Raw genomic sequence first — 22,052 nt, forward strand, 5'->3', positions numbered from 1 at the left:
TTATTGTTTGTCAGTCGTGTTGTAGGTGCACTCCTTCATCCTTTGTGCCCACCCCACACCCCCCCTTCCCCTGGTAGCCACTAATTTGTTCTGTCTACATTTTTAAATTCCTCATATGAGTGGAGTCATACAGAGATTGTCCTTCTCTATCTGGCTTATTTCACTTAACATAATTCCCTCAAGGTCCATCCATGTTGTTGCAAGTGGGACACTTTTGTTCTGTTTTATGGCTGAGTAGTATTCCATTGTATATATATACCACATCTTCTTTAGCCAATCATCTGTTGATGGGCGCTTAGGTTGCTTCCATGTCTTGGCTATTATAAATAATGCTGCAATAAACATTGGGATGCATAGGACTTTTGGAATTGCTGACCTTCAAGCTCTTTGGATAGATACCCAGTAGTGGGATACCTGGGTCGTATGGTAGTTCTATTTTTAATTTTTTGAGGAATCTCCATACTGTTTTCCATAGTGGCTGCACCAGTTTGCATTCCCACCAGCAGTGTATGAGGGTTCCTTTTTCTCCACAACCTCTCCAACATTTGTTACTGCTAGTTTTAGATATTTTTGTCATTCTAATGGGTGTAAGGTGATATCTTAGTGTAGTTTTGATTTGCATTCCCCTGATGATCAGCGATGAGAAACATCTTTTCATGTGCCTATTGGCCATCCGTATATCTTCTTTGGAGAAATGTCTTTTCATGTCTCCTGCCCATTTTTTGATCGGGTTGTTTGATTTTTTTGTTGTTGAGTTGTGTGAGTTCTTTATATATTATAGATATTAAGCCTTTGTCAGATGTATGATTTGTAAATATTTTTTCCCAGTTATTGGGTTGTTTTTTTGTTTCAATCCTGTTTTCATTTGCCTTGAAGAAGCTCTTTAGTCTGATGAAGTCCCATTTGTTTATTCCTTCTATTGTTTCCCTTTTCTGAGAAGACATGGTGTCTGAAAAGATCCTTTTAATACTGATGTCAAAGAGTGTACTGCCTACATTTTCTTCTAGAAGGCTTATGGTTTCAGGTCTCACCTTTAGGTCTTTGATCCATTTTGAGTTTATTTTGGTGAATGGTGAGAAAGAATGGTCAATTTTCATTCTTTTACATGTGGCTTTCCAGTTTTCCTAGCACCATTTGTTGAAAAAACTTTCTTTTCTCCATTGTATGCCCTCAGCTCCTTTGTCAAAGATAAGCTGTCCATAGATGTGTGGTTTTATTTCTGGGCTTTCAATTCCGTTCCATTGATCTGTTCACCTGTTTTTGTACCAGTACCATGCTGTTTTGATTACTGCAGCTTTCTAGTATGTTTTGAAGTTGGGGATTGTGATGCCTCCCGTTTTGTTCTTTTTTCTCAGGATTGCTTTAGCAATTCGGGGTCGTTTGTTGCCCCATATGAATTTTAGGATTCTTTGTTCTAATTCTGTAAAGGATGTCATTGGGATTCTGATTGGGATAGCGTTGAATCTGTAGATTGCTTTAGGTAGAATAGACATTTTAACTATGTTTATTCTTCCAATCCATGTACATGGAATGTCTTTCCATCTCTTTATGTCGTCGTCCATTTCTTTCAGAAAGGCCTTGTAATTTTCATTGTATAGGTCTTTCACTTCCTTAGTTAAATTCACTCCGAGGTATTTTATTCTTTTTGTAGTGATTGTGAATGGTATTGTGTTCTTGAGTTCTTTTTCTGTTAGTTCATTATTAGAGCATAGAAATGCTACTGATTTATGCAAATTTATTTTATACCCTGCAACTTTGCTGTAGTTGTTGATTACTTCTAAAAGTTTTCCAATGGATTCTTTGGGGTTTTCTATATATAAGATCATGTCATCTGCAAACAGCAAGAGTTTCACTTCTTCCCTCCCTATTTGGATTCCTTTTATTCCTTTTTCTTGCCTGATTGCTCTGGCCAGGACCTCCAGTACTATGTTAAATAAGAGTGGTGATAGAGGGCATCCTTGTCTCGTTCCTGTTTTCAGGGGGACGGCGCTCAGTTTTTGCCCATTGAGTATGATGTTGGCTGTGGGTTTGTCATATATGGCCTTTATTATGTTGAGGTAGTTCCCTTCTATGCCCATTTTGTTCAGAGTTTTTATCATAAATGGCTGTTGGATCTTGTCAAATGCTTTCTCTGCATCTATTGAGATGATCATGTGGTTTTTATTCCTCAGTTTGTTGATGTAGTGTATCACGTTGTTTGATTTGTGGATGTTGAACCATGCCTGTGTCCCTGGTATGAATCCCACTTGATCATGACGTATGATCCTTTTGATGAATTGCTGAATTCTGGTTGCCAAAATTTTGTTTAGAATTTTTGCATCTATGTTCATCAGCGATATTGGCCTGTAGTTCTCTTTTTTCGTACTGTGCTTGTCAGGCTTTGGTATCAGTGTGATGTTGGCCGCGTAGAATGTGTTAGGAAGTGTTCCATCTTCCCTAATTTTTTGGAATAGCTTGAAAAGGATAGGTATTAAATCTTCTCTGAAAGTTTGGTAGAATTCCCCAGGAATGCCATCTGGTCCTGGGGTTTTATGCTTTGGGATGCTTTTGATTGCCATTTCAATCTCTTTCCTTGTGATTGGTCTGTTCATATTGTCTGCTTTTTCTTGAGTGTGCTTTGGGAGATTGTAGGAGTCCAAGAATTTATCCATTTCCTCTAGGTTATCCATTTTGTTGGCATATAGTTTTTCATAGTATTCTCTTATAATCCGTTGTATTTCTGCATAGTCTGTTGTTATTTCTCCTCTTTCATTACTGATTTTGTTTATTTGAGCTTTCTCCCTTTTTTTCTTTGTAAGTCTGGCTAGGGGTTTGTCAATTTTATTTATCTTCTTAAAGAACCAGCTCTTTGTTTCATTGATCCTTTCTACTGCCTTCTTTGTTTCAATAGCATTTATTTCTGCTCTGATTTTTATTATTTCTTTCCTTCTGCTGACTTGGGGCTTTGTTTGTTCTTCTTTCTCTAATTCGGTTTGGTGTAGTTTAAGATTGCTTATTTGGGATTTTTCTTGTTTGTTAAGATATGTCTGTATTGTGATGAATTTCCCTCTTAATACAGCTTTTGCTGTATCCCATATGAGTTGGTATGGCATGTTATCATTTTTATTTGTCTCCAGGTATTTTTTGATTTCTTCTTTAATTTCTTCAGTGATCCATTGCTTGTTCAATAGCGTATTGTTTAGTCTCCACATCCTTGTGCCTTTCTCAGCTTTTTTCTTGTGATTAATTTCTAGCCTTGTAGCATTATGATTGGAGAAGATGCTTGTTATTATTTCAATTTTTTTAAATTTGTAGAGGCTTGCCTTGTTTCCCAACGTATGGTCTATCCTTGAGAATGTTCCATGCACACTTGAGAAGAATGTGTATTCTGCTGTTTTTGGATGAAGTGATCTATATATATCTATTAAGTCCAATTGTTTTAGTTTTTCGTTTAGCTCCACTATTTCCTTGTTGGTTTTCTGTCTGGATGATCTGTCCATTGATGTGAGTGGGGTGTTGAGGTCCCCTACTATTATTGTGTTGTTTTTAACATCTTCCTTTAGGTCTGTTAATAGTTGCTTTATGAACTTTAGTGCTCCTGTGTTGGGTGCCTAGATATTTATAAGCGTTATTTCTTCTTGATGAAGTGTCCCTTTGATCATTATATATTGTCCCTCTATGTCTCTCTTTACCTGCCTTATTTTGAAATCCGTTTTGTCTGATATAAGTATTGAGACACCTGCTTTCTTTTGTTTGCTACTAGCTTGAAGTATTGTCTTCCACCCCTTCACTCTGAGCCTGTGTTTGTCCTTGGAGCTGAGGTGTGTTTCTTGGAGGCAACAAATTGTTGGATCTTGTTCTTTAATCCATTTTGCCACTCTGTGTCTTTTTATTGGAGAGTTCAATCTGGTTACATTGAGGGTGATTGTTGATGCATGAGGGCTTAATGCTGTCATTCTGTCACTCATTATCCGGTTTTCCTGCGTTACCTTTGTTTCTCGTCCTGTGTGTTTTAGCCTACCCATTGACTTCTGCAATTTCTTATGCTGGGTTTCTTAGATTTTTCCTTATTTATGTTTTGTGTCTCTGTTCTGTTTTTTAGTTTAGTGGCTACCCTGAAATTTGTATTTAGAATCTTGTGTATAATATAGTCCATTTTCTGGAGACCAGGTTCTTTTGAAAAGGTTCCCCAAGCACCAGAAAGATTCAAGCCTGCTCCCGGAGAGAACCAAGCAGAACGGCAGAACTAGGCAGACTGGAGTAGGGAGTACAGCTTCATTTCAGCCGTCCCAGGAGGCTCGTCAAGCTAGTCAGCCTTCTCTCCATTTTAACTTTGTTGTTACTGGAAGTGTGGGTCCCTGCTGTGTACAGAGCCATGGAAAGCACTGTTCTCACTCTGTGGCAGTAAAGGGACTTCAGTAAGTGGAGACGGGTGAGAAGGAATGGAGGGAGGGTAGCATGGACACAGGAGCCCTGTTTTGTTGCCTAAAGGAGTAACTGGATCCTTGCCCAAGAATTCCCCAAGCCCCCCAGAGAAAGAAATTGCAGGGGCATGAGTCATCCCCCTTTTTAGAAGAACACAGGAGTGCCCTGGGGGACAGGGGGCCTCCCTTATCAAGAAGTAAGCAACTGAAGTGTACAGATTGGGCTTGGCTAAAGGCTAGGATCAGCTTCTGGCTTATTATCTATTTAACTAAGTGGATTAAATGAGAATTGACTGGAATTGTACACTTAGAGTTGCCTTACAAAACGCTGTTATCTCAGAAGCCAACTTAATGGAACAGGCTGTCAGAGGCTTATTAGAAGTAACTGAATACAGTGCCTCACCCAGCAGAGATCCAAAGCAGAGTGTGCAGCCAGGCCTGTGAGACCCCACACTTTGTGTGGCCACAAGAGATGGGCCCGGGGTCTAGCTGCAAACCACACCATTAGGGCCTCCCCCCAGAGACAGGCCCAGGTCTTCCCAAGAAGAAAGGCACTTGCCACTCACTCCATTTTAAAAGCATTTCTTCAATGTTAAGGGTGAATTGTGTATTTTGATCTTTTACGTATGTGGTCTTAGCACATGTGAAAGACAGCAGAGTGGAGTGGCGAATAGGACCGTCTTTGGAGTTAGACTGCAAGGGTTTGAATCTTAGCCTGAGTATTTACTAGTTGAGGGACCTCATATTACTTACCTTCTCTGTGGCTCGGTTTCCCCATATGCAAAGTGGCAATGGTAATGGTACATACCTCATTGGCTTTCTGTGGAGATTCAATGAGCTAATATGTATAAACTTCTTAGAATATTGCCTGGCATAAGTGGTTCTATAAGAGAGCATTCAGTGATTATAGCTATTACTATTATCACAGAAAAGAATTCGTCCCATGTCATAGCTTTTGCACCCGCTTCTCCTTTAGCTACTAATTGCAGAATTCAGAATGAACTGCATTCACAGAGGAGATTCCAAATGGCAGGAGGCAGTGTACATGGAGGACTCAGATCTGTGACAGAGGGACGTTTTGAACCCTGACTTTGCCAGGGATGGCGATGTGATCTTGCACAAGTCGTTTATCGTCTCTGGGTCACATTTCTAAAGTGTGTGTGTGTGTAACTTTCATTATAGGGTTTGGGTGAATGAATGTAAATCCTGCTTTTGGTGAAGTTTCATGTAATTTTAAAAAATGCTCAGAGACTGATAAAAATGAGCCCCTTGGGTCTGGTGTCCTAGAAACATGTACCTTGAGGACACTTGCTCTGAGGATGACAGCCACGTTGGAAAGAGCTGATGGTTTGGACAGAAGTTGCCCTTGGCCAGTTCGTTTGAACAATAGAGATAACTGACTATTTTTCAGAAAAGTTTTACTTTATTTGTGAATTTAGGATTTTGTTATTTTCCTTCCAACAATTTCTTTGACAGTCTTATTTTCTGTTGGGTTTGTTTGAGTTCAATTTACCAGTAATCTGTAAACACTTCTGTCAAATAATCTGCTTCACAGTTGTTCTAACTCTTTGCAATTACACAGCCTTTGCTTAATTAATTCCAATGTATAATCCACAATTTCCATGTATAATCTATAATTTTCGGTAATCTATAATGCCGTAGACAGTTCTGTTCCACTCAGCCTAATGGATGAATGTCATATTCCTCACTTACCAAAAAATTGAAATAGAACTAATATGAAAATTTGTATGAGTCTTTCTGTTCTATAGAAAATGAATTACTTAAGTAAAAAATTTTAGCCTATTAACTGAATTAGAGGAATCGAAATACCATGCATGGTATTAGAACTAATAATATTTCCATGCCTTTTTTTATTTGAAAGAATATTACATAATATATATATTCACATATAATTGATATAATTTCCTCTATTGTAAATGGCTCAGCCTGAGAGTTTAAGGAAAGAAGCCACGTGAATGAGTAAGAGGCTATAGCCTTCCAGGGTTTCTTCTGGTTGATGATTGACTAAAGCACGGGCTGATGTGGGTCAGCTAGAGCTGCAGTGTGGGGGCTGAGCATGGTGTGGCATCAGTAGATGCTTTGTACGTGTTGATCTCAACTTTTGCTGGTTATGAAGCTCTTTAAGAATCAGGAGGAAGTTACGGACATCCTCCTCAGAAAACAACACCTTTTCTCCCTTCCACAAAGCTTGGCAATGAATTGGGCATTTCTAGAAACCAGGAGACAAAGACTGGGCAGAGAATTTTTATGATACAGTAAGAAATATATATATATTGGTCTTTGTCCCCAGTTCCTGAACACATACAGCTCTTAAAACCCTTGAAATTTCCAGAGTGATGAGAGTGTCTCGTGTGCTAATAGAATGAGTGGTGGCTGGAGGCCCCCAGATAGCTTCACATCGGGGCTGGTCACCAGAAAAACCAAGGCATGTTTAGAGGGTTGGAACTTTCAGCCCCACCTTCCAACCTCCAAAGAGGAGAGAGGGGCTGGAAGTTGAGTTAATCACCAGTGGCCAATAATTTAATCAATCATGCCTATGGAATGAAACTTCTATAAACACTCCTAGACAATAGGGTTCAAAGAGCTTCTGGGTGGTGAACACATCAAGGTACCAGGAAGGTGGAGCCCCTGAAGAGAGCATGGAAGCTCGCTGCTCCTTCCCCCATACCTTGCCCTCTGCATGTCTGCCATTTGACTGATCCTGAGTCCCATCTCTTGTATTACACTGGTAATAGTAAGTAAAGTGCTTTATGAGTTGTGTGAGTCATTCTAGCAAGTTATTGAACCTTAGGAAGGGGTCAAGGGAACCCTCGATTTACGGCTGGTTGGTCAGGAGTGCAGGTGGCAACCTGGGATTTGCAAGTGGCATCTGAAGTGGGAGCAGGCTTACTGGTGTCTGAAGTTGGAGCAGTCTTGTGAAATTGACCCCTTAAACTATGGAGTCTGCACTAACTCTGTGTAGTCAGTGTCAGAATTGAAGTGAATTGGAGGACATTCAGTTGGTGTCTGGAGAGTTAGAGAATTGGTTGAGGTGGGGAAAAATCCCACATATTTGGTGTCAGAAGTGTTGTGAGTATAAACAGTTCAGAATTTTTGCCCTCCCCTTAAGAGTTGTTCTGTACAATGTCCCTCAGTAATTAAGGGTATGCGCTCATCTACTCACATGCCACCCCACCGTGTCTGCTGCACTGTCCCTTTGGTTGTCCCTGTGTACTATAGATACAGTCCATTTAGGTTAGGCTTGTTTGGTCTACCTCTACTCCCTAAAAACATTTTCTCTCTTTATTAAAATCAACAGTGTCTTCTCACTTCACACCCGCTAGGATAGCTACAATCAAGGAGATAGATAATAAGCATTATTAGGATGGGGAGAAATCGCAACCCTCTTACACTGCTGGTGGAAGTGTGAAATGATACACTCACTTTGGAAAACAGCCTGGTGGCTCCGCAAAAGGTTAAACCCAGAGTTGCCATAATACCCAGCAATTCTACTCCTAGATATATAGCCAAGAGAAACAAAACTGTATGTCCACACAAGAATGTGTACAGTAGTCCTCGCTTATCTGCGATTTCACTTTCCACAGTTTTAGTTACCCACAAACAACTGTAGTCTGAAAATATTAAATGAGAGAGAGAGAGACCACATTCACATAACTTTTATTACAGTATATTGTTATAATTGTTCTATTTTATTATTAGTGATTGTTGCTAATCTCTTACTGTGCCTAATTTATAAATTAAACTTCATCACAGGTATGTATGTACAGGAAAAACTATAGTATATTTAGGGCTCAGTACTATCCCAGTTTCAGGCATCCACTGGGGGTCTTAGAACATATCCTCCACAGATAAGGGGGACTACTCTACATGCGTAACTAGCAGCATTAGTCATAATAGCCAAAATGCAGAAACCAGCCAAATGTCCATCAACTGATGAATGGATATACAAAATGTGGTACATCCATACAGTGAGTATTAGTCAGCAATAAAGACGAGTGAAGTACTGACACATGCTACAACTTGGATGAATCCTGAAAACATTATGCTAAGTGAAAGAAGCTGGTCACAAAAAATCATATATTCTATGATTCTGATTTACATGAAATGTCCAGGATAGGTAAATCCATAGAGACAGAAAGTAGATCAGTGGTGCCTGGGACTGAGGGTAGGGGGAAAGGAGAGTGACAGTTAATGAGTATGGAGTTTCTTGTTGAGGTGATAAAAGTCTTCTGAAATTGATTGTGGTGATGATGGTTGTGTAATTACATGAACACAGTAAAAGCTATTGAATTGTACACTTTAATTTAGTTAATTGTATGGTATATGAATTCTATCTCAATAACACTCTTCCAAAAAAAAAGGAATGCAGGCTCTGGATCCAGGCTGCCTGTGTTCAAATCACTGTGGAAGCTCTGGTGTCCTGAGACAAGGATGTGGGTGCAAATGCTGTATTTGGAAAGCTGTCCCAGGAAGCACAGTCAGGAAGGGGGGAAGTGAGACAGAGAAGGAAGGAAAGCCAAGAAAGGGGGCATTAACGAGTGAGTAACTGCGGTGGGCAGCTGGGGCTCAGTCCTGCTGGGGCCCCTCAGAAAGGCTATGAAGGCCACAATTCAGAATTATCCCCTAAGGGATGTGAAAGCTGTGTTGTTTCCACGAGTGCTGACTTCCCAGCACTTCCAGCCTGCCCCACAAAAGGCCAGGCATGTTTGTACAACCAGAGAGCCCTGAGATAGGAAGAGAGGGAGACAGAGATGGAGAAACAGAGAGATAGAGAGACATGCAGGTACTTGAGGTAGGAGTCAGAGTACGCAGGAACTGTTCCCCAAACCTACAGGTGATGTCCAGGGTGACTGAGCAGATAGGGCAGAGCACTGACAGGGTCTGCTGGCAGGAGTGTTCCTTAACCTCTCTGCGCCTTGGTTCCCTCATCCTTAAAATGGAGGAAAGAATAGCTCCTCTCTCTAAGGGTGATGTGAGGAGTAATGAGCTAATGTCTCTGCAATATTTAAGACAGTCAAATATACTCATCTTGAATCTTTCTCGTTTTTGTTTAGCTCCTGACATCCATGATCATTTCTCTGTTGAATGAGCTTTTAACAAGATAGAGAATAAATCCATCTATTATAAGTTTCAAAAAGAAATAGAATCATTGCCGAGAACAGTCTTCTTATGGGGCCCCCTTTGTGTTTTTTCGGCTTTGAACGGCTGCCTTTTGAAATAGACCATATGCTTTGTTAGCACATTAGACAGATGCCCATCCCAGCCAGTTCTGTTACTGGAGAAAGTCTATAATCTCTCTCGTTCTCGCTGTTCTTTTTTATGGAACCTGTTGGTGGGATTCAAGCGAGAGAGATTCATCGCAGCACCCTCCTGTATTTTTCCTTGTGTCTCCTCGTATTTTCCTAAAGTTGTGTTCTGAGGGTAGGAGACCCTGGGGAGCTTTCTTTCTGTGAAACTTCTGCAGTCTAGGGCTTGAAGCCAGTGGCTGGATCCCAGGCAATTCTGAGTTCTACTTCTGTCAGAGGCATTCACACTCAGTGTGTTTCATTGCCCCTCAAGGATGGTTGAAACAGCCCAGTTGGTGAGCAGCCAGGAAAAAGTAAGGTTAAAAAACCCCAACTGCGTTACATCGAGCTCAAGCTGTCATGATTAAAACTGAATTTAAAGATTTGTTCACCAGAGAAAATCTCTCTGGATTGTTTCAGGCTGTGACTCTTCAATTAACCTGACGTTTCACAAATCCAAAATTGCCGTGGACGAACTCTTTACTTCGCTTCGGGATGTTGCTGGAGCTCGGAATCTCATGAAGCAATTTAAGTCTGTGTATGTTCCTGGAAATCATACCCACCAGGCAAGTACTCACGTTTTAAAGTAACCATCTAATCTGTGTTGTATTTTTAGGGTTCAGAGACTACAAGAAGAGTTTCCATTTTAACCTCTAAACTGAGGGATTTGTTCTAAATGAACGCCAGTCCCCTTCCAGTTCAGAGTTATGGGTTCCCCTGAATCCGAAAGCTTCTTGATTCATTTGCACCACAGGTCTGATGCAGTGAGATGAGCGCTGGACTGGGGTTTGGCCACTGCTTTATAACTGTCACAGACCTATTCTGTAACCCTAGGCAAGTCCCTTCACTTCTTTGGGCCCCCGTTACTACAGGTGTCAGGTGAGGGGCTGGCCTTAGATAATGCCCAAGTTTCTGGATCTAAGCAGTCCATGAACATTTGGAACAGTTAGAATACTAAAATTACCTAATAATATTATGGGCAGGAAAAAAGGAGTCTGTGACAGAAAAAAACATTTTTTATTTAAAATTCCCCTGCCAGTTTCTAAGGAGACTAGGGAAATTTTGTGAGGATATTTTGACCACTGAGTAGGAAGATGGTATAAGAATCTAAGATTACAGAGGTAATTGCTCTGCAAAAACTCAGCAGGGGAGGAGCCATAGAAAGACCCAAAGGAAAGCTTCAGGAGTGAAGAAAGGCTGGAGCCATCAAGGCTGGACAGTCTCTCTTGGACAAGGATGGTGACAGAACTCATGCTGCTGGTGGCCAAAGATGAGCTTTCAAGGAAGGACAGATGTTTCTGATGGAAAAGCTCATTAGGTTTTGCTGTGGAGTGCATGAAGAAATCTTCTCCGTCTCCCCATGAAATCTTGGGTAAAATACATTCAATTTGCTAAGGCTCTTTGGAGGGTTGAATGTGCCATGAGTGGGGTCTATGATATAGTGAGGGGTTGAACTTCAGGGTGCTGACTCTTTCAGGTGGGAGTGTAGCCAAGAGCTAAGGTTACCCACTGCAGCCTAGCAAAATCCAGGTTCTTCCTTCCATATACTCATAAAGTAGCTGATCCTCAAAGAGAACGCCTACATCTGGTTTTTCCTTTGATCCTCACAACAAGTAAGCCAGAGACGTATTATTATCCCCAGATCCAGGAAGGCCACAGCGACTTGCCACAGGCACACAGGTGGCCAGGGCCAGATGCCAGGTCTTTGCTGCCAACACAAAACCTCCTTTCCCACTATACCCTGTTCTCATGGAGGCTCTAGAAATATTCATTGATGGTGCCGATAGGCATCTGAAATCAGCGACCAAGATATGAAAAATCTTAGAAACTGGCACTCAACCTAGTGACATAAATTCCCATCCTTCTTTGTTCAATGATCTGAGAACACCGCTACCACAAAATACGGATGAAATCACTCAGATAATCAACCGTATGTAGTTCTGTTACTAATAAGATCACCAATCTTAAATATGGCAGAATGGACAAGTTCTAGTAAGACATGATAGACCTGGTAATATATGATGAAATTTAGACCAAAGAATGTCAAGAAGCAAGTGACTCCCAAAGTTGGCAAAGGGAAAATAAACCACTAAAGTAATGAGGTCTTTTCAGTTTTATGATCATAATGGTGACTAACTTGGCCAACTTCACATAAACATGTACTAGCTATAAATCTTGGGAATGATAAGGACAATGATAAGTTTCCTAAATTTTATCTCCCTACTGCCAACACTGTCATTTCTCCAGACCTCAGAACCCTGTCGTGCAGCCATGGCCTTTGGAAAATCAACTTTCCCTGTTGTGTATACTCCCCTTACAGTGAGTCAATAATATCAACACATTCACCAAAAATCCTAAATGTCAATGAGTGGGAAGTGGGGTCAAGGCAAGGAAGATGTGTGTATCATCAGGGGATTAAATAAATAATGATACACACAGTGACATGCCATGCAACCATTAAAATGGATGGGGCAGACCTAAATGTGCTTAGCAGGGACTATATTTGAATCCTTGTCTCAGGCTCTGCTTCTTGGAAAACTCAGACTGAAACAGAGGTTCACAATCTATTAGGTTTTCACCTACCTGTTTAGATCATTTTGTAAAGCGTTATTCTATTTTTGTTAAAAATAAAATGAAAAGTATATGGGTATGTATATTTAATAAGTCTTTAAAAATATAGGAAAAATTTATAATAGCTACCTTTTCGAGGACAGGGTAGGTTGGATGGACAGGAGGACCTCTGACTTCTTGCTCTCTATATAAAGAGTTTTTATGGGATTGTGGGTAATTTTTACCTGTTTGGGCTTTTCAATATTTTTTTACTTTATAGAAGTTTTTATTCACAGATGTAAGCCCTGTGAGGACAGGATTTTGATCTGGTTTGCTCACTACCATATCCTCGGTGCCTAGAGTGGTATCTTGCACACAGTGGATGCTTAATAAATATTTGTTGGGTGCATCTTGAATGCAATACACATATTGCATGCATATATTGAATGCATATATCTTTTTCATATATCAGAGGATTTGTTGGGACACAAAATGTGTGTAATTAGGAAAGGACAGATGTCCAGGCTAGAATCAGAGTCCAGCTGTGTCTAGTTCTGAAGATGGGTCTTGGCTAGGCAACTTTCTGCCCATCTCCCAGTTTGTTCCTTAGCCCTGTGGCCCCAGGAAAAAATTTGTGCTTTCTATCTAGCTCCATGCTGTTTCTACGCAGAATCTAGTTGAGATGTCCTGGGGTCCCCAGGAAAGCACTAGGCCTGGTCTGGCCCTGGGTTCTTGTTCCAGCTCTGACCAGTGCTGTGTATCTGGGCTATCTCCCCTGGATCTTGAGGCCCCTGCCAGCCCCAGCTTCTCTCCCAGTGCACTTCTCTCCTGCTCCAATGCATAAGAGTTGGCTCTCAGATCCACACATGTTTCCCCTGCTAGCACTAGAGTCACCTCTTATTTAACCTTCATCCTTTAGCCCTTTAGGAAAATGTGTCAGTCACAGCTCACAAGCAGAAAGCAGACACCACTCTTGTCATTTTAAGAAGAACATGATTTCATACAAGGAGTTAAGTACTTATAAAATCTCTGGAAAAGCTGGAGGAGTGGGATCTAGACTGGATCTCTGGAAATGAGCCCAGAACGTCGCCACACACTCCTGGCCCTCCAAGGGAACCAGTACGTCTGCCACAGTCAGGAGAGTGGGCACGATGGGGACCATGAGGCTGCCACTAAAGCTCTCATCTTCAAGAACATACCATCAAAGCTGGAGACAGCACCTGTGTTTGCTCACCATGGTACCTGCAGAGCCTAGCTCAATGCTTGCCACCTAGTGGGTCAGTGGGTGGGTGGGCAGGTGGATGGATGGATGGATGGATGGATCCTGAACTGTAGGTCTAATCCAGAAGGGCATTTCTTAGTGAGAGGGGGTTAAGAGCAGCATTTGGGTTCATAGCCGAACTCTGTCACCTACTAACTGTGTGAACTTAGGCAAGTCACTTCACCTTTCCGTGCCTAGTTTCTCCTCTGTAAGAAGCTAATAATAGTAGCTCCCTCATAAAAATGCTTTAATGATTAGATGAGTTAACACATATAAAGCCCTTAGGACAGGAGCTGACACACAGATGCACTGTGTAAGCATTTGCTATAACAGTCATAATAAAGGACAAAATAAGCCTTCTCTCTGCCCTCTTTCGTGGCATTTTGTCTTTTCCTTTGCTAGGAGATGGGCTACACAGAAAGGGAGTCATTCTTAGGCTGATTGTCCTGTTAGCTGCTGTGTACGGCAAGAGTTTATTGCTGACTCCCATTTGTTTGGAAAGGTTGTGTTTGTTCGTAACTCTGTTGACTGGAAACCTAAGCCCCCAGTTTTGCCTGTGCAGTTAGTCTTCTTATGCTTTCGTTTCTTACTGTAAATGTTCAAGTAAGAACAGTTCCAGTTAATGGGAGGCTTAACCTCCTTCCTAAATGCCACAGTGTTTGATGTGCTGCTGTTCTTCAGCTGCAGCATCGGGAGGATATTAGGCAGATGTCTCAGCAGAAGAAGCTTATGAGCACTTTCAGACAAAATATGGTATGGCTCTTGCATGACTTGCTTTGGCAGAAGTCTCAAAGTGCTGTGCTGAGCTGGAGAAAACTTCCCACAGATGCTGACTGTCTTCTGTGCCTCTGGCATGATGAACAAGAGCATTTAGAACCAGCATTGCCCAAGGAGGCTTGATTCATCTTGTGCCTGGTGAAATATGGCTCTCTGAACAGTCTGTAGGTCCAGTCTCTTTGCCAACAATCCCAAGTCCTGGCCACCAGCTGTTCTTTTCCAAGTGCTGAGCTCTGCTCTCCCTCCTGATTCTATCTACCCAACCCCAGATCTAGTAGGCTTCTTCCTGAAATAACCAACGTGAGATAGGACTAAACTGAGGGCCAGGAAACTTGGTCTGTCCTGTAGTCTATTTGTGACTGCCTGTGTGAATGCAGGTGGATTAGTTAATAGCTTTGGGCTTTGTTCTCCTCATGTTGAAGTTGAAGGGACTACACTCAAAATTTTAAAAAGTCATCTGCTTCTGGTTTAAAGGATGGTTGGATGGATGGATGGATAGATGGATGGATAGATGGATGAAAAGACAAACAAATGAACCACTTTTTAATCTGCAGAACAAATCATTTCTTTTAAGAAGATGAAAGGAGAGAAAAATCAGACAGAATAGCAAAAAATAAATAAGCCATGAAATAATCAAAGCCACGAGCAGTTTTGAACAGATGTTTTTCTATACAGTCTTGGATTGAAACAAAATGAATACCCTCTCCACAAGTCTAGTTTTCCTGGGAAGTTGGTTGTTTACAGTCAATTTTTCAATAAAGGGAGAGGCATCCTCAGTAGCAGGACAGAGAGAGTCCCTGGCTGTACCAACACCAACCAGCAAAGCCAAGGTCTGCAGTGCCAATTGACGGGGATGTGGTTGTGGCAACAACTCAGGTTTCCTTGGACACTGACGTCTTAGGCCATCTTTGAAGGTGCACCAAGTTCAAGAAGATGTTGGAGTTAGACTAGCTTCTCAAAATTGTCTCTGACTTATGTGTAATGTCAGAAACTGCTGCTATACGCAATACCTTTCTTCAAGAGCTAGAATCAGGTCAATTAAAGAGTCTTCTAGACTTGATCACACATTATCTCCACCACAAAAGAGTAACCAGAGACATAGATGCAAATATTTTATTTTTCATTTTTTGATTAAATATGGTATTTTTCTTTTTTTTAATTAAGATTATGATAGAAAATATGGTATTTTTAAAAGCCAAGTTTTTTCTGGAAGAGATACTGACAATATAAAGAAAAAAAAAAAAGAAGAGTTTCTGGTATAAGATCGATGTTTTTGAAACTTCAGCTGTTTCATGTGTAACACCCATCAGGGGTCTTGTTAGGCTCTGCCAAACCTTCAGGCTAGCTCATGACACTGTCATAGAAGCCACGTTATGATGTTCATGGCTCTACATACTTTTGGTTTCATGGGCCCTTTCTTCTCTAAAAATAAAAATGTTAAAAATTATATTGTACAAGTGAATTGGTGTGGAGACAAATATATTAATATTACAGATCAAAACATTATCTTTGACCTGAAAGTTCATTTTTTCCTTTTGATTTTAGAAGAAATTAATACATTTTCACGAGTCCCTAAGAGTCTTGTTGGCCCTAGGCGCTGTGTGTCTGTACCTAATGGATAAGTTGGCTCTGTGGTCATAGCCCCCACTTGGCACCAGTTTGCCCAGGACAGGAACATAGCTCATCATCGGCGAGCAGCAGGCATTTTTCTTCTCTGGAGTAGTCTTTGTGACTCTCCATGAAGCAGTCCACATAGCTATCCAGGAGCTACTGAGTTTTGCCCTGAGGTGACAGCTCGGGAGTGAGGGAACTAGACTCACATGGTGGGAGGAGGAGAGCAGGAATCCCCTGGCTTGAAAACCTCATGTCCTATAAGAGCCAGTTTCTCTGGAACAACACCACAGGTATAGTTCCAGTGTCCCTCCGAGGGACGTGCCCATTGACGCAAGAGTCATCATACTCAGAGGAGCCCAAGGCTCTGGCTTTCTATTCAGTGTTTTATAGTTGGCCCAGTCTAATGCAATTTACTAAGCAGGGGTTCTTTTTATCATAAGCAATCTTGCCTGGCTAGAGTTTGACATTCTTCCCTTATCAGGTTTCCAGGGAAACAGAGCTAGAAATTTAACTAAGGGTCAAATTCTTATGCAGAAGGGAAAAGGGCTTAATAATCCTCTGCCTACGACATGCAACTTACCAGTTGTTAAGGAAATAATTATATTAATGTTTCAATTCAGACTTTATAGTGTGTCTGTGGCAGAAGCAAAATGCTATATGTTCCCCAAACTCCATTTCCTTTTCCTGCTGGGCATAGTTAGATCACATTTTCCAGATTCCCTTGCAGGTAAATATAGGTTTGTGACTAATTCTGAGCAATGAACTATGGGTGGAAGTGATACAGATCACTTTCAGGCTGAGCCTCTAAAATCTCTCTGGAAATCCTTCATACTCTCTCTTTCATCATCTGCGGATGAGATGTACAGCCCTCAATGTGGGATTCCAGTGCCCTAGGGAGTGCGGGAGCCACTCAGTGGCAGGAACTGGGTGTCTGAATGGTTGTCTAGGGCACAGACCCCCTTCTGCCAACATACATAGGATGTGACATAAGCGAGAAATAAATGAATGAATTTGTCTGTTTTTAATTCCTCTCCTTTACCCCCTAAAAGGGGAACTGGCAGAGAATGTTTGATTAGGAAAGTTAAATTGCTGTGGCTAGCCCTCTTAATATTGAGGCAGACTACACGACTAATCTCCCCTCTGGCCCTTCCTCAAAGTATGAGAAAATTCTGAGCAGGGCACTTGGGGAAGACATCTGTCTCCCCTGTCACCACCTTCTTCATGGTCCTTTCTGAGAAGTGGGCAGCTTCTGGCTGAAGAGAGAATTCCGTGACTGTCAGAGGTTTGTCATCCAAGAAGCCACTGCCAAAGCAGTTCATTCCAATCAGACTTCAGTGACATGATCTGGGGGACAAAGCAATCCAAGTAAGTGGCTGAGAGGAAGGAGCCAAAGGTTCCCGTTATTAAAACCCTAAATGGAAAAACTAAGAAATGTGTTTGCTGAGGAGTCACGAAACCAGTACTGCTTTGGACCTGAGGATGTCTTTTCCCAAATCGTGCTCTTTAAAGAGACAGTGTTATTTGGTTGTTCTGTGCTGAGCTAGTTTAATAAAGAATTTAGAGGTCTTTTCTATATAATATTTAAGTGGGAAAACCTATCTCTAAATTAAAAATAATCCTTATATCATTTAATGTACTTTTGGCTACAAGCGAAAATAGAAAAAACCCAAACTGGCTAAAACAAGACAGGTAATTTATTGGATCCTATGACTTAAAAGTCCAGAGAAGGGATAGGTTCAAGTGGTCAGGGGCATTGCTGGGGGGATGCTGGCAGGGACAGCAAATCAACAGGGAGCGGCCGGTTCCTGCTTGCTGTTCCTGCCTTCCCCTCTCCCGTTAGGACCTGCTATTGGCAGACTCTATCAGACCCAGATGGCAGAGCACCAATGGTTTGCAGAGACCCAGGCCAGCATCACAGAACTGAGTACAGAAGGCAGGGTTTGGAGTTGAGAGACAATAGCTTAATAGTTATCACATCTCTCTATAGAAAATGATATTTCAAAATTGCTGTCATATGTAAACAAAATCAGAGAGAATGTAGCCAAGAAATGAGTATTACAGAGGTGTGTCAGGCAGTTAATTAATAAAAGCATTTACGTTATTTTTCTGGATTATGTGATGTGTTTGTTATCTGTTACTTTTCTGTATTTAAATTGTGGTTTCTTTTCTCATTCTAAATATTACCTAAATACCTTAAAAGTAAAATAAAATCAAAAGGATGTACAACCTTCCTCAATAATGTGCAATGATCATAAAGTCCCAAGAATGAAGGTGTTGGGGGCTGGCCCCGTGGCCGAGTGGTTGGGTGCTAGCGCTCCGCTTCGGTGACCCAGGGTTTCGCCAGTTCGGATCCTGGGCGTGGACATGACACCGCTCATCAGGCCGTGCTGAGGCCGCATCCCACATGCCACAACTAGAGGCATTCACAACTAGAATATACAACTTTGTACTGGGGGGCTGTGGGGAGAAGAAGGAAAAAAGAAGATGGGCAACAGATGTTTGCTCAGGTGCCAATCCTTAAAAAAAAAAAGAATGAAGGTGTTAAGGGAATAGCACTTGCAAATCTCTGCGCACCGCCCAAGGGGAACCCCGGCTCAGTGGGCATTTCCTTTTGGGCGCTTCATTCCCCAGAGCTTAGCTGAAAGTGGGGCAAGGGGGAGAGCGAGATCCCTAACCCCTCCACACTTCCTCTTTTTCCCTGTCTCCTCAGTCTACACTGGGGCTGCTGGAACCCTGAGAACAATCCTATGACCACTGGTACACTGTGCCTTGCACAGGGGAGGCACTGAGTGTGGGTTTTAGCTGGATTCCAGAACCACCTTGTTCCTGTGTCTGAGCTCTTGTCAGAATCACTACTCTTGCTTTTCTTGCAGAAGGTGCACCCTGTGGAGAGCAACAACTGTTTTTGTCTTTTGTAGGTTGGGGGGCATACTCTCTCCTCTCTTAAACATGAAAACCTATGTGTATTTCTCTGTGGTCTGCTTCAAGTTATTCTATATAACTGTATATAGGCTAATAAAACAACTGTAAGCTGGAAGGAAGGAATGGCCTTTTATTTCTTTATATTCCCTTCGTGCTTTGTATCAGTTAGAATTTCATTCATTCAGTTGCAAGTAGCAGAGATCTGAAAAATAATGGCTTAAACATACAAGGTTTTGTATTGTCATGTAAAGTGGGTCCTGATTTAGTCTGTCCCTGTTATGGTTATGGTGGTCCCACCAGTCATTGCCTGCCAAGGTTTCTTCCAGCCCTCTGCTCCAGCAGCTCTAAAGAATGGCCCTGTCTTCCACAGTGGCTGCTGGAGCTCCAGGCATCACCTCTATGTTCCAGGCAGCAAAACAGAGAAAGGGGAGGAAAGCATACCCTTCCCTTTTAAAAAAGGAGGCTTTAAAAAAAAAGTCCCACTCCCCTTCTACTTACATCTCATTGTCCAGAACTTAGTTACGTGGTCGTGCCCAGCTGCAAGGAACACCAAAGGATGGAGTCTTTTAGCCGATGTGCCTGAGTAAAGATTGGATTCTGTTACTAAGGAAGAAGTAGATGAATATTTGATGATAATGATGATAATGCATAGTGTTGGTCAAAGGACTTCTCCTTGAGGAGCAGTTTAAAGTTTGTTTAAGAGATTAAATGTTCAGAAAGGCTGACATGATAGGAGGGCCCTCCAGACAATTTATTCAGGGAAGAGGTTTTGTAGAATTCAGAGGCCATTCCACATTCCATCACCTTTTTTTTTATCATCGAAAATATTTATTGGATTATTTTATGTTTCCAGAAGTATACCTGTTAATTTTGGAAAATTTGAAAAAAGAAAAAATAATGTCCTCTACTCCCAGAACCTAGAGATAATCCTAGTTAACATTTTGGTATGCTTTACTCCAATCTCTTTCGTGCATAGATAATTTATTAATTTTTAACAAGTAAAAAAAAAGATCAGGGGCCAGCCTGGTAGCATAGTGGTTAAGTGTGCGTGCTCCGCTTCAGCAGCCCAGGGTTTGCAGGTTCTCATCCTGGGCGTGGACCTACGCACCACTCATTAGGCCATGCTGAGCTGGCGTCCCATGTGTAAAATAGAGGAAGACTGGCATAGATGTTGGGTCAGGGACAGTCTTCCTCAAGCAAAAAGAAAAAGATTGTCAACAGATGTAAGCTCAGGGCCAATCTTCTGCACCAAAAAAAAAAAAAAATCTTGCTGTTTGTAGTGGTGTTTTAACTATATTTTTTCAAAAAGCAGCACACTGGGGCTGGCCCCGTGGCTGAGTGGTTAAGTTCAAGCGCTCCACTTCAGTGGCCCAGGGTTTTGCACGTTCGAATCCTGGGCACAAACATGGCACTACTGATCAAGCCATGCTGAGGCAGCATCCCACATGCCACAACTAGAAGGACCCACAACTGAAAATACACAACTACGTCCTGGGGGGCTTTGGGAGAAAAAGGAAAAATAAAATCTTTAAAAAAAAATAAATAAATAAATAAAAAACAGTACATTGAAAGGTGTTCCTCTCACCTTTGTCCATTGTCTGGTCCCCCACTCCATGATCACTTCTTATGGCAGTCCCTGTATATCACATCAGAGTTTATTTTTTTGCATATTTCAGCAAATATAAACTTCCATATCCCCTTTGACACATTCTACACAAATGCCAGCCCATCATACCCACTATTCCTTGCTTTTTTCACATACTTTATTCTACACCTTGTTTTGCTGTATCAACACAGTTTCCCTCTTGACTCTCATATCATTGCCTCCTGTGGATGTATCCCATTTATTAAATAGCTCCCTATTGATGGGCACTTGAATTGTTTCCAATCTTTTGCTATTACAAACAATAAACAGCCTTTTATGGGTCTCATTTGCATATATTAGCATATTTAAAGGATAAATTCCTAGAAATGGAATTGCTAGGTCAAATGCATTTGTAATTTTGATGGGTATTGCCAAATTGCTCTCCACATTGATTGTAACAATTTATGCTCCCACCAGCAATATATGAGAGTGTCTGTCTCCCCATGGCCTCATCAAAAGAGTGTGTTTTCAAATCTTTGGGTTTTTCCTGTATGATAAATTTTAAAAATCTATCTTGGTATAGCTTTATTATGAGGAAGATTCACTCATAATTTTTCCTTTTTTTTTTTAATTTCTGTCTTATCGGTGTTCCTCACCAGGCCTTCCGTTTCATGAGCGTTCACCTGTGAGACCTCTGGGCCTGCAGTGGTCTGTTTGACTAATAAACATCAGAGGGCTGCACCCTCAGCTGAACAGCTGCTATCTCTCCCTGCTTTTTATCCCTGATAAATGCACCAGTTACATTCTAGCTAAATGATTGTTTATGATTTTGATGGTTTATACCCTGCTTTATTTCTAAGATATTTTAAGTAAGAAAATTAGAATAAAGGGAAAATAAGAGTAAAAAATGACTGTAAGAAAAACAAGATGAAATCAGGACACCAAATATCCTCAATACTTTCTAGAGGCAGGTCCCAGATTTGGCCAATGCAAAGAGAGAAGCAGAGTTCAAGACATCTCAACTGAGCTCGGTCAGAACCTAGCTGTTCCGAGCCTATGATAGAGATTAAACAGATATATTGGGGTAATGGAGAGTGTGTTGAGAAAGACATTCCTTCTTCCTTCACCCTTCACGCTCCTGACTCGGGTACCGTGTGGAACGTGAGCAGCAGAGGCAGCAGCAGGGCTGGGAGAGGAAGGTAGTCCAACTGATGGGAAGGGAAGAAGAGAGGAAGAGCTTGGTTGTAAGGAGAACCAAGGAGAGAGGTGGGGGAATATGCTCAGAAACTTGTCAGAGGCAGCGGCCTCCAAATATTGCCTAAATATGGATAGCATCATTTATCAAACTGTAGTTCTTGCAATTTGATATCAGCTTAATTCTATTGAAATTCTTATAGTACCATGTGCCCTGCTTTCTCTAAGCCCTGACTTTGGTCAGATTCCTTTTCGGCATCTTGGCCTCTGATTCTGGCCAAGTCATGCTTGGAGTTGACCTCCGTAGACGAAGGAGGGATTGCTTTGGGCTTGGATAGCAACATTGTAAGAAAATATTCAAGTTCCTAGCAGAGGGGAGCATAATTCTAAGAATGTTTAGGAAAAACTGGAGACCATCTTTATGTCTATATCAAATGATA

General features: G+C 41.5%; 1 protein-coding gene across 1 annotated transcript in view; it reads left to right on the forward strand.

Moving 5' to 3' along the window:
* The window catches only part of LOC124237544 (sec1 family domain-containing protein 2), a 395,727-nt gene that overhangs the window by 346,717 nt on the left and 26,958 nt on the right, over positions 1-22,052 (forward strand). The window contains exon 6 of the mRNA XM_046657300.1: positions 10,130-10,275. Within this exon, the coding sequence (XP_046513256.1) occupies positions 10,130-10,275 (146 nt within the window). The remainder of the gene's footprint in view (positions 1-10,129; positions 10,276-22,052) is intronic.

Source organism: Equus quagga, chromosome 3 (assembly GCF_021613505.1).
Source record: "Equus quagga isolate Etosha38 chromosome 3, UCLA_HA_Equagga_1.0, whole genome shotgun sequence".
Lineage (NCBI taxonomy): Eukaryota > Metazoa > Chordata > Mammalia > Perissodactyla > Equidae > Equus > Equus quagga.